This window comes from Lutjanus erythropterus, chromosome 20 (assembly GCF_056507025.1).
Source record: "Lutjanus erythropterus isolate fLutEry1 chromosome 20, fLutEry1.hap2, whole genome shotgun sequence".
Taxonomy (NCBI): Eukaryota; Metazoa; Chordata; class Actinopteri; order Lutjaniformes; family Lutjanidae; genus Lutjanus; species Lutjanus erythropterus.
Window position 1 is genome coordinate 21,005,610 of NC_139336.1, and position 18,766 is coordinate 21,024,375.

Consider the following 18,766-nt stretch of genomic DNA (forward strand, 5'->3'; position numbering starts at 1 on the left):
CAGTTACCTGGCGGGGATCAGCACTCTATTAAGTGACCTCTTCTAGTTGCTTTTGCTATGACTATTCAGGCCAACTATGTCCCAGACATTACTTCAGGACAAGGACTGTGCAATTATTTCATGTGTTTGTCATAATAAGTGCTGCATTGCACAGCTCTGTTTCTCATTGTGGCACAAATTAAAACAGTAAACAGATCAAATCCACAGTTGAGTGCTTAGTCATGCGGTATAATTTTATTACAAAAAGGTTTTATACAAATTTAACTGCATAATGGCAATGACCACTTGTATTTATTATATTGAACACTTTTCCTATTGCCCTCTTTGTCACCTGCGACAGGAAGCGGCTCAGCACATCATGTATCATTCAGCAAAATAAACAGAAGGTAACATTCATTTTAGCACCATTCCTTTTCAAGAATGTTGACCATGAACCCATACACAACATAATAACAATATCATAAGTCTCGTCTTAATAAATACACATATTGTACACAAAGCAATAAATAAACAAGAGCAGTTCCACCAAACACAAAAGGACACTTCATTGAGCTTTATTCAGCAACAAGCAGAATGAGTGAAAAAAGATGGAAAAAATAATAAATAAAAACAAAAAAAAAAAATGAAAGTGAAATTTATCACTGCATGTGTCTGTGTATTTCTTATTTTTCATACACTTTTACGCTTACGTCGTTGGATTTTAAGACATTTTGTGTAATCAGAGGAACGGACCAGGTGGATCTCTTGTTTTTTTAATAAAATAATTTTAAAAATGTTTGCAGTCAAATGATACATTTGTCACTTTATGATCCTGTTGGGATCAGTTATTGAAACAGAAATCTTCCACATTGTTGAGTTTGATCGTCTGCAGTTCCTGGCTGTCCAGTAGCCTGTAGCTGAAAGACACTCGGCTGACAAACTTCCCGCTGGACACCATCCTCACCACCGTGTTTTCACAGCCGATCTTCATGTGGGCTGCGGGGGGAAACGAGGAGAAAAAAAAAAAAATTGTAGATCAACCAGCGGGGTGTGATGATGTAGGAGGAAGGGGATGTGTGTGTGTGCGTGTGTGTACTCACTGGGTCCAGTGAAGGAGATGCAGAGATCTGTGATGGGCAGCAGCTTCGATGTGTCGATGCCGTTTCCTCCCAGCAGCTGCACAAAATCTCCTGTCTCTGCACAACCAGGCATGGACCTCTGTGGACATCAACACACGGCTTTATAACGTGTGTCAAATTCTATCAACAGGATTCAGTGGGCTGAAATTCCAGCACAGTCTCACCACAGTTTGTGAAATACTCACAAAATTCATCTATTAGATCAATACATGGACACAAATTTTCCACTTTTCCTGTGACAGTCAGCACAACTTTTATACTAACATATTATCCATTGACAATCTATCCTGTGGTAGCAATAATAAATAAAAATGTGCATTCAAATTCCAAAATAAGGACTGCTGCTCATGCTATGTGACAGTTTCCATTTGGGTATATTTAGGCAACAAAGCTACTCAGTTTTGGGTTAAAATAATTACTTCCTTAAAACAATCAGCACTGACTTTTGGTCTCACATGTAGACCCACAATCCGGTCTACTGTTTTTGACCCATCTAGTCACACCAATCTCCTCCCTGCATACTTTCTCACTCGTTATGCTACGTCTGTCCTTGTTACTTTGAAAGTCATGCCGACTGTCATGAAAAAAAAAGATAATTCATGTCCATGTATAGGAAACTGCCATGATTCTCAGTCTGAACATTCATTCAGTTCATTCATATATTCGCTTTATGAATTTATCAGTTTATTGACTGGTTGGATACGCAAGTGTCTGCAATAATACTGGTGAGCACACTGAAGATAAAATGTAATGATGAAACAATGAAAATCATTCTAGAAAATATGACAGATTTTAGACCTTAATGTGTCCCAAAGAGTACAGCTACAGAAATAGCTTTAAATGAACAAGTGGCTTTATGCACTTACTTGAATAATGACTGTGTGTCCAGAGAAACAATATTATTGGTCGCTTGTTCAAAAAGCCTGAGACAACTTATACTCACAAAACACTATGAAGCTCCAGACAAGTTGGATGGTTGAATGGTTTGAAAATGCAGATCACAGTTTATATCCTCTGATGATAACATTAAACCTGCATCAACTGATTTTTTGGGCACTCGGACGCAGCAGAATCATGTTTTGAACACAACATATCACAAGCATTTAAGCCCAATAAATCAAACTTCTTAGCAAACAGTTGCCTATTGGGAGATCCTGCAGATATGGAGCAACATTATCATTAATTTGGTTTTGTGTTTCTGACCTCGTGATCAATTAAAAGGTGGGGTGGGCTGTGTTGAAAGACGCTAAAATGATCCACAGAGCTGAGGTGATAATTCTCTGTGGATTCTGTACTATGAGCCACCACTTTCACATGTAGTTGCATGTGGTCATTAGATACATTGTGACAGTAAAATATTGATTTGAGACCAGTTTTTCATGCAAGTATGAAGACTTGTTGGTGTTTACTTCTAAAATGTTTGTCAGAATTGATATTTTTTGCAAAAGGAACTTGTTGCAAGTGTAAGCTGAAGGTACAGCATGTAAATATGACAGTATCTTCTCAAACTATGGGGGGAAATAGGGCAAATCATGTGCAATTAAGGTTGCATAAGAACTGTGTTTAATGTCAAGGTTTTAAAGGATCAGTTTTCAATGCAAAAGTGTATCTAACTGATGTGCTCTTGTGTTTTCCTTTTGCAAGTTTGGGCTGCTTTGAGGACCCTGAACTCTACCCCCATTGTATTGGACTAGTGGCAAAACCTTGAGAAAACCATGGTAAGGACAAGAAATACAAGCTCCGAGGCAATATTAAAGTGGATATCAAACATAAATCTGTATTGGCTGCATTTGTTCACCTTGGGAAAATTGTTGAAGTGTCCCAGGCTGAACTCAGAGACGTCGATCTCCACTGGGTATATGATGGAGAAGCTGCAGTTCCTGTGTTGCTGTGGGATCACCATTGTGTAACTGCCCTCTGGTGACTGGGAGATGACATTACAGGCTGCAAGGAGACGAGATGGTGGAAGGAGGGATGTTTACAAGGATTTCCTGAATGGATTCTCAAGGTGAAGCAGGTGAAAATAAAATACACAGAAGTACATTTCTATTTATAACATTTGTTTATTACAAATGAATGACTAAGGACAGAAACAAAACAAAACAAAACAAACAACACAATGACAAAATGTCAAAGTTATTCAATAATGAGCAACTGTTCTATCATAGTAGACCAGTAAAACTTTGTTTTTACAAAGTTATAATTTTATAACTGAGCATTTGGGTTGGGTGGTGAAACAACATGTACAGGTGCTACAGTTGCAAAGGTATAAAAAGGATAGTTTGGATTATTTGATATGGGGTTGTATGAGGTACATATAGATAGTCAGTGCGTGACCTACAGAAGATGGTGGTCGGCACGACCCCAGCTGGAAGAAGCAAAGAGGATTAACAGCACAGAAGCTAAGAAATGTACTGCTGTGCACAGGGTCAGCAAGAAAAGCCATTAAAAAAACACCTGAAAAAATTTCTATCCGTTTGATAGCTATATCTAATATATTTTCATCACTTTACTTTGCTGTCAGTCTTTTTTGTTGAGAAAATATTGCTGTCTCCAAATCAGCCAAACTTCATATGGAAAATCTGTCATTTTACTTCACAGAACACAGGAGTTACTGGTCCACCCCTGCCTCGATCTGTCAGTTTGTTTGTGTTATTGTGTGACTTTGGTGAATCTGAACTAAAACATCAGAGTCACTTAGTAACACAAACAAACTAACCAAGACAGACAGTAGACCAGCAACTCCTGTGTTCTGTGAAGTGAAATGACTGATTTCGCCCACGGTGTTTGGTTGGCTCGGAGACAGCAATATTTGGCAACAGGTCCCCCCCAGAAAAAGCTGTCTGACAGCAAAGTAAAGCAGTGAAAATATTGTAAATATAATAGACACTTAACCTGATATAGATTTTTTAAAGGTGGACCTTTTCAAGTGGCTAAAAACCTTTTGCTGCTGACCTTGTGCATAACAGTACATTGCCTTGCTGCCATGCTGGTGCTGCTCTCTGCTTTTCCTGACTGGGGGTGTTTCTACTGTCAGTAAGATACTGACTATGGATATGTAGCTCATACAAGCCCACTTTAAATAATCCAAACTATCCCTTTAAACTCAATGTTGCTGTCAAAAAAATTAAAGTCTGTTATGATGAAAGCAAAAGTGGTGATGATTTTAATAGGGATTTTGAAAATATGCTGCACATATTTCATGAAGAAATCAGCTAATTTTGGGCTCAACCTAACCCAAATATTTAGCTATTTTTTCCCTTGTCCTTACATGTTACTGCTGAACAATATTTGCCATGTGATTCCAGTCTTGATTCAGAAACATAGTGATGGGAAAAGGGATGCAATTGATGACTAAAGCACCCTGACAGGTTTGTATTCTCAACACAGAACCACACAATAACTGCTGCACAAATGGTCTGAAAGCTGCATTAGTGTCCCTGTGTGTATTTCACAGTTTAATCTTACTTACGGAAAGGATTGATGTGTTTCCTGACTGTCAGGGTGAAGGTGCTGCCAGCATTGTGGATTCTGAAGAAGACCATGGCCACGTTCTGAGAGGAGCGCACGCTCCTCCTCAGTGATCCCGAGTCGCAGTAATCCACGTAGCGCTCGTACAGAGGCAGAGGGTGATCCTGGGAGCTGGGGAACTTCTCTCCTTTCATCACCCAGCCGTCAAACACCTTCACAGGGGGACACATTAAGAGGGAAAAGCTGAAAGTGGGTTTTCAGATTCAGATTAAATGGCGAAGTTCCTATTCTGTCCTATAACTTGTGTTATTGTTTGCCTGTTTCACATTATTTTGACTTCAAATTAATGCTGAATGTTTGCCAAATTAACAAGTGTCTGATTATGAGTTGTACAAAATAATTAATAATCTTTAAGAAAGAGTAGATTCTTATAATAGTTAAATTAAGCAATTTGTTAATGAAGTTTGGCAGACAGTAAGACAGGCAGTCACTGAACTCAAACTCCAGAGTGTATATATTGAGAGCAATAAGGGTTTTTTGTTCAGGATATCAGACTTAATTTTATATTGCCACCCAACTGACAGTTATGAACAGCTGTTCAACTTCCAGTGTAGGACTCAACAACTCTCTTCAACCACAGAATGAATATTAAATAGGGATTCAATCAATTGAACAGCCCCTCTATGGCTCCTAGTTGCTATTTGGACTGCAGTGCTCATTTTTTTTTACAACTGTTACATGCTGCTCCTTTAAAACTTTCTACTTAATGAGTGTATTTTGGTCGATCTTGCTGTGGGAAACACATTGAACTTAAGGGTTTAGACCATCATGGTGAGTTTAGAGCATTAGTGTGCAACCATGGAGGGGAGGGCAGGTCACCTAAAGTAAGCAGGTTATGTACAATTGCCTTATGTTAAAGGAGCTTTTTGTCTAATCAGGAAGTGTTTCTAAGCCTCGTCAAGCAGGTTGACTGAGCCCAGTTTGGCATGAAAACAAGCCCACACTTTACACTGTACAACTACTACAAAAAACACGTTGAGAAAACTCTCAATTTCAAGGCAACTGTCTTCACAGATTTTTTATATGCAACATTTTCCTAAATCCCTGAAATGTATTGACTCATATGAACATGATTCCTTTTAATCATCATTTATGACCCATTAGAAGTATGTGGTGGTGTCTGTATCTGACACTGCAGCCCTCTGCCTGTATTTCCTCATTTTCTTATTATTTTACTGTGCTTGGGATGTTTTACCCACCCAGAACGCTGGTATTTGATGTCCTGGTGTCTTTCCTGGGAAAATCCTTCTGATTCTACCTTTAAGTCAAACTCAGACTCTTATGTGTATAAACTTTTGTTGAGATCATTTACTTTTTAGTTTTAAAAACCTGAAAAAAAAAAATCTATTTCAAAACTATTCACAGTGAACTGAGTGCATGAAAATTAAACAGTTGGATTGAAAGTATCAGATAATTAACTATTATTTACTGTTACTCTCAAATTACTTTTTTGTTGGTTTTAAAACTCAAAGACTCAAGTTTTGTCTTTTTGTTTCTTAAGAAGAAAAGTAAGGAAATCGTACAAAACTAAAAACTTTAAATTTACTTAAAAATTCAATACTTTAGTGAGGACAGTTGCCTTAAAATTATGAGACTCTCTCTAAGTTGTCTCTATACAATAGGAAATGTTATACTTTGAGTTGAAAGTCTAAATAAATCAAGAAATCATTTTAAGATGATATTCCAGTTCCACTTCAAAAATTTTGATGCTATTTCACACCTGATTTCAATATATAAGAGGAGAAAAATGATTATTTGTAGGACTTGTGGGTTGTCAGTTTACCGTGATGAAGTCTCCTCCCCTGCAGTCGATGTCAACATTGTCATATTCCACAGTGATCACTTCGTTGGGCTCTGACATGAAGAAAGCAGCACAGCTGAGCTGAGGACGCTCTGCTGTGAAGGTGAACTGACCCTCCACTGCAACCATGTCCAGACAACCTGACAGACAATCACACACACATGCATTTGTGCAGTTAGAACAGATGTGTATTAAATCACTGGGAAACAGCATGTATATGTTTATTTCATTTTATTTAATCAACATGCAACTGCTAGGGATGCAACAATGTACTGAACATTGCAACTAAAAAAAATGTCCTAAACGCTGTACCGGACTGTGACATTATCTGCCATGATATTACATGGTTAGTTATTTTTTTGTGTTAAATATATTATATTCAGTTCTACAAACAGATTGCTAATGACTGTTACATGGTTTTTGTTTTGCAGTTGTACATGTATAATTTAAAACATCAACTGCCAAAGACTGCCAGTTTTTTTGCACATGATTTGGTTATGGCTGCTGCCTTTAAAGAAGAAGCAAAAGTAAAACAAATTTATAGTAACAAAAATGCTGCACACTATTACTACTACTACTAACAATTACTTGATAAATGACTTATTTAAAATTTTTCTTTTGTTTTAATATTGTGGTAAATATTGTATCGTGGACTTTTTTTATCATGGTATTATGGCAGAGTAGAGTTTTGGTATTGTTACATCTCTCGTAATTACCTTTTTTTTTTCCTTTTATTCTTCCTTTTCACTTTATCCCAATTTTTGTTTTTCTGTTATTCAATTTAATTTTATGTTATGTCATTAGAACAAGCTGAAATTAGTACACTTACTATAAGAAATATCTTATGTGTCCTGTTAAGAAGTGACAGTTTAGACAGTGAATGTTTTTTAGTTGTTGTTGTTGTTGTTGTTTTGCAATAAGCAATACATGAGGAGTTCATTTGCATACCTGCAATATGGCTTATAAATAACATATTTTATCGCTATAACATAGCTAACATATAATTGTTAGGCTATTCTGTGACACACGATACACACGGTACAGGCATTTCCTCCAAAATAACATGAATTCTCAAATTGTGCAAACATATGATTATAGTATAGCTTATTTTTTACCAAATACATTGATATTGATATTCTGACAATGTTGTAGAGATTACTATTGGTGCAACAAAATATTAACACAATGAGACCTCTGTCATATCATGATGCAGCGATGCAAAGTCTATGACGATATCTACTCTCATCAAAAAATAAAAATAAATAAATAAATAACAGACATCTTATCAAAACAATCCAACGCCTGTTTGACTGATAGTCCTTGCAGTGCACAAAAATAAACACGTATTATAATTTTACAATAAAGACGATGTATGTGGGAGACAAATAAATGCACATTACACATATAAGCTGTACAACCTGTTAATTTCTGCAAGAAATAGGCTAAATATGAGGAGTTAATTTGCAAAAACAGATCACACCAGTTTGGTTGACAAACCCCTTAGTGCACAGTTAATAAAAGCATGAGTTATGTCAATTTTGAAAGAAATTGAGAAATCTTATCAAAATGGGAATGAGGATCATGGGGTGCATCACAAAAACAAGATTAGGAAAATTATTTAAAATATAAATATCTGTTTTTTGAAAATTAAGGGTCTAAGGTGCATATAATAGTATATATATATTTGAGGTTTTTACTTGATTAATTCTAGTGTTATTTTTCATTTCATTTGTATTTTTATTCACTAGTATCTGATTTCTACCTTCTTCTTTGACCTTAAAACTGCTGTAACAAGTGAATTTCTGCAGTGGGACTATTAAAGTTGTTGTTATCGTATCTTACATAGATTTACACATGCATACATAAGACTTACGCAGTGGTCGACGGTACAGTAACTCCTCAGGTATTTCTCTCTTGAGCTCCGAGTTGAAAAATGAATATAATTCATCTTTTGAGATCTCGTTGTTCTGCAGGAAAAAAAAAAACACGTGCGCGTACAAATTATAACATGAACTTTAAAGTGAATCTTTACAGAAGTGAATATCAACAAAGTTTATGTATTCTTTAATACTTACCTCTATATATCTGGAGTCTCCCTTGAGGACAGACAGACACAACACCAGGAAGAAGAGCTGCTCTCTGAACGTGCGCTCCATAACGCGCATCTCTGTCTGCAGGACGCAGCTGAGCGGAGAAAGTCTGAGCTGCTCCGCGTCCACGGCGGCTTTTTATAGGAGCAACTTCTGTAACGACCGGCTGTCACCCACCGTGGACTCCCCCCTCTAGCCCCCCCCCCCTCCCGTCCCCTCCCCACAACCAATTGCGTGGTCGTGACGAGAGCAAGGATGGACAAGCAGGTCGAGAGACAGAAAGAGAGAGTGAGACAGGCAGCTGATGCCAAAAGATGCTCAAACATCATAAATCAGACGTCATCTCCTCTCAGATGGTCTCAGGTAGCTGCAGTGCTTCCACAGAGATGATCATTAAACTACTGATCCATGAAACTTATTTTAATGTCACTACACACTAGTTATTTCATCTGACCTCTACTTGTCTTTTAAAATCGGTAAAACTGAGCAGGTTATTGGTTTGATTCGTCAAGTGTCTCTGCGAGGTCAAGCCAAGTCAAGCCCACTCTTATCTGTGTAGGCCAACATCACAAATCACAATTTACCTCAGGGGGCTTTTACAGTCTGCAGAGTGTACAACACCCCCTGTCCTGTAGACCCTCAAAAGAGGAAGGACATCAGGGACGACCACAGAGGGGACAGATGTGGCCAGTCAAAGGCAAAGAATGAACTTTGAAGCTAAACTTATCTTTTATTTCAGGACAGAACAAAAGAAGATAATTTGATCATGTTATCAAAGATGCAAAATGAGCGGCATGGCCAAAAAAAAAAAGAAAAAATTTTAACGATTTCATATGTATAATTACAAATGAAATACAGTAAGATAAGAGACAAGATAGAACTTTATTAATCCCAAAGGAAATTCTTGTGTCAGAGATTACTCCAATATTGTGTCCAGTATAAGTATTAAATACAAAGTGACATGAAAAATAACAATAGAAGTAAGATAAGTTAAAAAGTAAACCAAAATAAATAAAAGTAGAAATAGTAGTATTGGCAGTAGTACTGAAAGTAATAAAAAGTCATATTACACCAGATAATTAAAGTAAAATTGCGTATAATATTGAATGTCATATTATACATAATATGAAAAGATGACAATAAACCTAATTGAAAAGTAATTTGCATATGATAATGAACATGATGTTGCACTTGACAATAAAGTAATACTACACATAATACTGGTAGTACTGTCCTCAGTGTCTTCAAATGAAGTTCACATCAGGGGCCATTATATATTTGACAACCACAGGGAAGAAATACAGTCTTTCACTATTCTGTCATGATTTCTAATAATAGAATATTAGATAATAGAATAGAATAAATATAGGAAACAGGGGTCAAAGGTCAAGGTAGAATTTGCTGTCAGTCCCTCCATATATGTACTCATACCATCAACCTCAGTGCTACAGTCTACACAACACAGGGTTAAACAATGAAATTTGAGTTGTTTTCTCTCAGTTTACACACAAAATACAACATATATAGAGAGATATGGAAGAGGATCAAATATAGAACAAAACAAAATAAAACAATATGTACATGCACATAGAGATACAGGACGTAATTCTGTATTGCATTTTTTTGTATTTGCATCAGGCTCAATCAGGTACCAAGATGCTGATGTTGACAACTTCACATAAAAATGCAATATCCTAAATAAGGTAAATTACTAAACATAAGATTCAGTTTGCCTGTCTGCACCCTCTTTAATGCACCGCTCCTGTTTCCTGTGGATCCACAGTTGATTCAGACTTGCTGCTCATGTTAGTAAGCTTTTATATTTTCAATTTTTGTCTGTAAAAAGTGTTGGGAAAGTTTCTCAGGAAGTGTAATACTTTACTTTTACGTATTACTCCTTTAAAAAGTAATATTACTTTACTTATTACTTGGTATCAGAAGTAATTAGTTATGTTACTCGTTATATTCTATATTACTTTTGTACCTTGTTGCAAAGTTTCTCTGCTGATCCAGTGAACTAGAACTAGAACCCAGAAAGCTTTTGTTGTCAGCTGTCCAGATGTCAGCTGGAAACAAAGTCAACGTCTCTGGCCTTCAGTCCTACTTGAGGGAATATTTTAGATCCAAGATGAAACTGACAGAAGGGCAGGACTGTAAAAATGCATCTGCTACTTCAGCACCACGGACAGCGCCATGGATTTATCAACACACAGCACAGTTGGGGTGCGGATATTTCAGAGCCATGGTCAGGGAACGCCCCCCTCGCCCTCCCTCAAAACAGTCTACTGGTCTGTTCAGTCGTTTGTGCATTTAGTGAACACAGAGCTCAGAGGGAGAGCTGGAACACACTCATATTCATCTACAGTCTTTGGAGCACCTGGAGTAAATCCATGTAAACACGAGGAGGACATGAATGAAGATGAGGGAGAAGAGAAGTGTGTGGATGGAGGATTGTGTGTTCGGGTTGGGGTCAGTTTTCTCATCTGAGGGATTCCCTTATCTCTGTCTGACAGTAAAACTGAACGCTGGGAAGTTTATATTCACACGGCAAGCAACGTCTAACTCATGTGACAACCCACTGTGATTTATACAACACTGACTTCACACCCAGAGTTCATTCACTAAGCTGCGTTCACGCCTGCCTCGTGTGACGCAGCAGTCCTGACAAACCCCCGAAGCCTTCTGCGCTGCAGTCTGGCTCATTTCAGGGAGGGTGAGAAAACTCCAGGGAAACCTGGGTGAACACAAAACAAATACCAGCCAGTTTCTGAAAGATGGTCCCATGTTTTTATCCAGAAAAATAATACTCAGGTTAATATGATTCATGGGTGATAAACTCAAATTATGCTATAATACTACAGTTGATTACATTTCTGATGAACTGAACAACACAAAGAACAATTTCTCTCATCATGCAAAATGGATACCGTGATTGTGCGTCTGCACTTCTGCAGCATCTTAACATTTAAATTAAACTAACAATGAAATACTGGATCGCTGAAAAGTTTTAAGTTGCATTCACAGACATCATTGAGACTCAAGGACACAGAGTACTCATCCTCCACCTGTGTGAGTACCGTCCCTGAGGTCTCCATGTGCCTCAGGCTGTTGAAAAGGTCAATCCATTCAAATGCAGAAAAATTGAGCCTCGGTGTAATCTACACTCTTGGTGGTGAGGGGAGCAAAACAGCATGTTTGTGTCTCCAAGATAAGCAGCATATATAGAGATATACGCTTGAAAAAGACACCTAGAAGGCAAATGGAAAATTCAGGCTCAAGTTTGGGACAGAACAAGTTTTAAGTTGTTGCATAAAACCTATAAACCCACAACTGTTTGTCCCCCAAAGTTTCACTGTTAAATTCAAAACCTATTTTCAGTCTCTTCTTTCTTTCACTGGTCTTTCAGAGAAATTGAAACATGATATTAAGTTTTTCGGTCCAGACTCTAAGGGCGTTTTTATACATAAAAAGAAAATGTTCACTCTATTCACAGAGTGGACATTCACAGAAACATTGCTATGTAATCTAACATGGAGAAATGGGATTTGAATGTAGAAAGTGAAAGTTAATCAACTTCATTTATGAAATGTTTTCTCTGACTTTGACCCATCTTAAATATTAGGAGCAGTGGGAAGCTACTGTGCAGCACCCAGGGACCTTGGTTGGCACAGGAACCTTGGGTACTTTGGTTAAAGGGATAGTTCGGCCAAAAATGAAAATTCAGTCATAATCTACTCACCTTAATGGCGATTGAAAGTTGGGTTTAGTTTTTTAGTCCACAAAACGCTGCTGGAGTTTCACAGGAAAACAGAGTTGCAGAATCTCCCAAACAATTTAAGTGAATGGTGACCAGTTTTCAAACATAAAAAAACAACCATAGTAAAAATATAAAATGCCTCCTTACTGCTTGTCTGGTGTAATTCAAGTCTCCTAAAGCCCCAACATGCCAAGCTGACTTGGAAGATGTCATTTATGCCTTTTTTTTTAAGCCTAAATGTTCACTGCAAATCCTTAATATGGAGCCATGTTCATGTGTCTGTGCACACCGTCTGAACTGGGCGTGTGCCGGTGTGACTGTTTGCATGCGTAAGTGAACAGCATGTCGTGGCTTTAGGAGACATGGATTACACCAGGTGAGACACCTGCCTGGATGAACTGCAAGGAGAAAAACGCACCACAGTCTGATTTAACTGGACTAAAAAGGATGAAGTGAAAAGATCTCTTTGAGTTCTTAAGAAAATGATTTCATGATTAGCATTAATTATAGCTCCAATGGCCACTAGTTTGTACACAACAAAATGCTGTCTGCCCACGCCAGAAGGCAAAAGTGTTTTGTTGCTGCCCTGAACAGCCACACTCAAAGGCCAGAAAAAAAAGCCTTCCATCATACAGAAGAATGCAAGGCAATCGCCAGACAAGAGTAATGTTATTGGACAATAATTTTGACAAACTTTGGATTAAATCCGGTGCCAACATTTTTAAAATTCTCAGTTTAAACAATATTTCCAGATGTCAGCTTTCTTTCCCTAGCCTTAAATTAACTTAAGGCAGCCAACATGTGTTTACCCTCACATGGTGTAGTCCTCTTAATGCACCATGTATCTATATACATATATAACACAACACTAGTGCTGTTCATATTACATTCCATAAGTCCCTCTTCCACCTCACCATTCAGAAAATGAGTCCAAAGCCAAATATCAACACATTACATATTCTGCATTAACATATGTATATACACAATGATGTGTGTGATGTGATGCAAACTCTAGTCTCCTGCATTTAAGTCAGACTTGCTACCTGCCCATCACCATCCAAGCCTTCATACACTCTCACACTCGACCTCGCTACATAAAGGGCACGCTCTTTCCCAGCACTGAATGTTTGTGTTGACGTAAATCGTCCAATATAAAGCAACAATAGTTCAAAAAGAGGCAACAGTGCAGACTATCACAGTCTGCTCTCAAAGGCATTCATGGTGTTGCACTTACGTAAGAAAGGTAAAAGAAGCAGTTCTGTGACAAATGAAAAAAAAAGACTGGGGAGAGAGAAGTTCAGATCCTGCAGACCAGCTCCTACATCACATCGTTGTAGGGGGGAGGAGGTTTTCAGACCCTGAAAATCCAACAAACACGTCATTTGCCGCAGGCGTGCTGTTAGAAACTGACCAATGACATCAACAGTGCAGAAGTGGTGAATGCTTCAGGAGGTTTCTAATGACATTTTGGCACATTTCTTTGTTTTATCTCAGGGCAGTTGAACATGAAGCTGACTGTGAAGTACACAGTTTTCAGAGAGCGTTTGACATTCAACACATGGACACAGTTGAGTATTTCTTTAAATTTGACAAATATCATTGAGGCCTTCTCTTCTGACCAAACACTCCTGGGAAAAGCAATAAAAATCTTTGTATTTTTGCAAAAGTAGCATACTGATATTTAAGATATTATTGACTAATCATATATTTTTTTCTCCAAGTGGAATTTGCAAACTGACATTTCTGGATTATTTATGCTGTCTAACAAACCAGTCCTTGTCCCCTGATGGGTATACTCCCTGTGTTATTAGGTTTCCAAAGCTATAGACTAATGTCAGATTTGATTTTTACAGACTGAGATTTATCTTTGTCTTGCTCTTGAAGACTTCTGTTGAGATTTTACAGGTTGCAGTTCGTAATTAAAGCTGATGACTTGCATGCAGCGTCATTTTCTGCAGCTTTTACAGAGACAGGCTTTGCTGCTCTCCATATATTGAAAATCCATTCCTTATGGAGATGTAAAATGCAACAAAATTACATCAGTTTCACTCATTTTATCAGCCACAGGTGCATATGCATGCATGTATATCCTTTGCATTTATTTTAAATGTTTCTAAACAGTGTAGGATGTAGAAACCACTCACCAGGTTAGAGATGTAATGGAACCTAAACATAAAAAGTAAACCCAAGTAAACTCTGCAGGCTATGAACAAGCAAATTGTTTATGTTTTATCCACTATATGTGCTTATACAACCTGGTGAGAAGTGTTTTCCATCACAGCAAACATCGCAGTCTTATGACATGATTATATTCAAATACGAGCAATATATATTTTTAAATCACAGACACTTTTCATTATCTTCACTAATTTGAGCTATTTTGAAATTTGCATATAGACGTTTCTGTATGAATGCTCACCCAAACTATTTTCTGCCACCGTTAAGCGATGTGTGTAGTCAGTTTTATTTCTGCTGAGATGCCGGCCACTTAAGGGATTCTTTGGCTTTTCATTTAGCCCTGAGAGGTCTGGGTGAATAGCTGGAGCCATTAAGTGCCAGTGATGAAGCTTCATTAGGCTCCATCGAATCAGATGTTTCCCATTGTGTCTGTTCTGGAAGTTATGTACATTATCTTTTAGCGGAACAGAATCTGACATAATTAATGTCCACTTAAGCAAATGAGGTTTCTGAAATATGCTTTCACCATTGCAGGAGGAAGTATTCACATCCGCATGAGCTGAAGCTCTTTGGACAAAAATGTCTCCATATGATACTTATGTTCGGCTGTACTCTCAATAACACAGCTTCAGATTATAATACAAATGCATTCCTATGTATTTATTTCCGCAAAAAACTGGGCCTTTGACCAGATTGATGAACTGAAAACCAGGGACACTCCAAGTTTGGCCATCAATACATCATTTGATCACTCTACTCTGAAATGACAATTTGAGCCAAATCATTTTAAAACAAGATTAACTGTGTGTTCAGAAACAGCGGCGAGATCTCAGACATTGCATAATTGCATTTGCAAGGCAAAGAAAAGAAGAGAGTGCACGTAAAGATGAGTGGACAGGGTGGCACAAAGTGGAGTGAAGATGCCTCCATGCCAATTGAAAATGTTTTAACTTGAGTGAGAAATTGGCGCTTGGGTATTTGTGAATGCTGGCTGTTTGGGGCGGTCAGCTTCGTGTGAACCATATGAGACAAAATTTCACTTTGCTTTCTGTCTGAGCAAACCTCTACAACCATGCTAGCAGCTCTGTCAGACTGTACTGAGCATGCTAACATGCTCACAATGACATGATAACATACTGATGTTTAGCAGGTATGTAATAGGTTGGATTTGGAGCTAATTTGACGTAATGGCCAAACTGTGTCATATACTGTAGCCTCAAAAATGTTTTCTTTTCTTATGATCTTACATTGTGAGATAAGGGGCTGTATAACAGTGGACACCCCATGAAATGACTCGTTTCACTATGAGAAGTTCAGTCCAATAACATTGGGCTAACATTAAACTCAGTTTAGCAGCAGAGCTAAACCAGTAGTCAGCTGGCTCAGTATGCATTTATCTGGGTAATTTCCTTAAAGCAGGAAGTGGCTTTTTTGGCTTCATGCGCCAGTGAGCAACTTCCACAAGAAAGAACATAGCTCTGCCTGCAATGCTGTATCTAGTTTTCCTACATACATGCATATAATGTTTAGTGTTAGCATGATATAATTTGCTAATTGGTACTAAAAATTAAGTAGGCTACAACTGAGGTCATAAACCAATATATTTGATAAATACAGAAAGTTTGGCTCCATGGCGTTAGAGATCATCAGAACAGCCCGGTCTCAACTTCTCACTGACGATCTATCACCGAACCTCAATGAGTCATACAGATGAAATGACACCCGTTAGTGGATGAAAGACACGCAATGAGCAAGTTGTGATGAAAACAGGTTGTCAGCAACATTACATTATTGCACGACTGTCTTTACCAGATTTCCTGGGAATTCATTCAATAGTTGATGAGACATTTTACTCCAAATTCATCCTCCGGGGATTATGAATGTCAGACTTCAGTGGCAATTCATCCAATAGCTGTTGAGATATTTCAGTCTGAACAAAGTGATAAACCAACCAACAAAAAGAGATTGATATCCATAGAGTCATGCTGTTTCCATAGTTAAAATAAAAACAAACCATTCTGAAAATTATAATTTACAATATTGATTCATCAGTTACAACAACTATAAATAAGGCTGTCGCCATTACACATAATCCTTACCTCTTAATAAAAGGTCAGACAGAAAGCCCGGAGCTTTGTCCTACTGACATTTCACCGATGTTTTCTGTTTGACATCTCGTCCAGCTGACATTTGTTAACCTTAATCCTAACCAGAACGCTACTTTTTTTACATGACAATGCTTTATTGTCAAAAGTTTATTAAACATTGAAACAAATGAACACAGACAACAGATAACAGCACCACACACAGCGATATAAATTCTGAACATGCTGCCTGGCAGGGTGGTGAGCCAAACACTGTGACTGAGAGGCTGTGACTTGACTGTGAGGTTTCCTTGTATCTGCCCCCCCGACACTGATAAACAGCCCTCACATTCTGCACAAATTACATGTTAATGTCAAAACATAAATCTTTGGTAAAAATTTCAATTCTTCGGGTGTTCCCATTTTCAGTAACGAGAAAATTGCGTTTCTTATCACACGACAGAGTGTCAGGCCTTATGGATAGTCTGCCGTCGATACATTTTGATGCTCTGACTAATATAAAAGGTGGCAGGGGTAAAAAGACAGTATCAGGTCCAGGTTTGATCATATCATTTTGAGTTTACTGGTAAGCTTCGGCGCTGACGTCTTAAATCAGTGCTGACGTGTCAGACGTGCAGACGCCTGCAGGAGCAACGTTTGAGAGGATGACAAAAGGTTATTGGATCTTGTGAGAAAAAGCAAACTTTCATCTCAGACTTGAGGTTTGATTTCATACATCACATGTCACACGAGTACAATAAAACAAAAATATAAATCAAAATTAATTTAGGCAGGTAAGACAACAAAAAATGTTAACAATCATAAATAAAAATGTTACAACAAAGAGTCATCTGCATATAATCAAGAGCTGAAGGAGTCTGAATCTTCAGGATGCACCGTTTTTAATAAAGAATATCCTAATATAAAATATTTGGCAAAATGTTCACCCCATCTGTGTGGAAGTTGCCAGCAAGTCTGATGATGCATGATGATCAAGTTTAACACACGTTCATTTTTATTAAATAAAGTAACAAATGTGCACAGTTAGTTAATAAAATAACATCCACTCCTCCATTTTGTTTCTGAGAAAATTTAATTGACATTGATGGTATAAAAATAGTCATATAAGCAGTGAAGTTTGGCCTTTTCATTGGATTTGCAACATTTGAGAGAATTAATAGATTAAACAGATCAGAGAATTGAAAGTGATAAAAAGTAAATAATTTACATTTTGTGGTTTGAAGCATTTTGCTGTTTGAATTATGGTTATAATGCCAATTTCATTTATTATTTTTAAGGAACCATTTACATTAAACATAAATGTTACCATTTGATGTAAAGTTAACTTTTCTCTCTGGAGAAAAATAGTAGATTGCTGAGTCTCATTCCCAGGTCATTAAATATCAACTCGAAATGTATATGTAAGAACTGGGCATCGTCAAATTCATACCCCAAACAAACTGGGGGCAGCATCAGCAGAAAACTGTGATGTCCACCCCGAAGATAGTAAACAGTGAAATGCACATCTCTTATGCTGAACTGAAGTCAGAGCACCACAGTAACTCACTATCGGACTCATGAGGCACAAAATGGTATTACAAGCGAGGACAGGGCTGCGGCTAGCTGGTTAGCATGCTAACTTCAGTAGTTATGTCTCTGACATAGCATCAAGACTCATTCCTTTTATAATCTCAGTTAATTTTTGAATGTTTTCAGCTAAAATTCCTTCATATACCTTCTTTAAAGGTAATATACATCTGGAGTTCCTTGTCAGATCACAATAAAAATACTGTACATAGTGACAGAACACCACAAAATAATAGAAACAAAACAGGACACATGATACAAAACTACATATGGCTGCACCACAATAAACCCTGTGAGTCTTGTAATTCCATACAATAATGATAAACATTAAACTACTACTTTAGTGATATCCTCATTGGAAAATGTAAAATTATTGAGAAAATCAGCCTGGTGAAAATGAAAAGGCTCTTGGAAATTAGTTACATCATATGTGACAGTCCCATGACCTCAGACGTCATGTATGTATGCATGTATGGACGAACACATGCACACACAAGCAAGTGTGAAAGCCTCCTCCATGCAACAGAAGTGTAACATAAGCCGTCTGTACCGTGTGTGTGTGTGTGTGTGTGTGTGTGTGTGTGTGTGTGTGTGTGTGTGTGTGTGCGTGCGTGCGTGTG

The 18,766-nt window shown here is 37.7% G+C and overlaps 1 protein-coding gene across 1 annotated transcript; it reads right to left on the bottom strand.

Moving 5' to 3' along the window:
- Positions 1-212: 212 nt before the first annotated feature.
- Positions 213-8,660, bottom strand: crhbp (corticotropin releasing hormone binding protein). The gene is made up of 7 exons (XM_084745695.1): positions 8,526-8,660; positions 8,324-8,417; positions 6,433-6,590; positions 4,591-4,801; positions 2,917-3,062; positions 1,080-1,197; positions 213-975 (listed from the first exon to the last, which is right to left on the bottom strand). Exons 1-7 carry the CDS (start codon positions 8,613-8,615, stop codon positions 821-823), a joined length of 972 nt encoding a protein of 323 aa, XP_084601821.1. The 5' UTR covers positions 8,616-8,660; the 3' UTR covers positions 213-820.
- Between the last annotated feature and the right edge of the window lie 10,106 nt (positions 8,661-18,766).

What these genes read in the sequence shown, in the direction of transcription:
- crhbp (XM_084745695.1), bottom strand. Translation starts at nt 8,615, where the DNA reads ATGCGCGTTATGGAGCGCACGTTCAGAGAGCAGCTCTTCTTCCTGGTG. An exon ending in ACTTCAACAATTTTCCCAAG is followed by an intron (nt 1,198 to 2,916) that starts GTGAACAAATGC and finishes TGATGTCCACAG; the next exon opens with AGGTCCATGCCTGGTTGTGC. An exon ending in CATCTCCTTCACTGGACCCA is followed by an intron (nt 976 to 1,079) that starts GTGAGTACACAC and finishes TTCCCCCCGCAG; the next exon opens with CCCACATGAAGATCGGCTGT.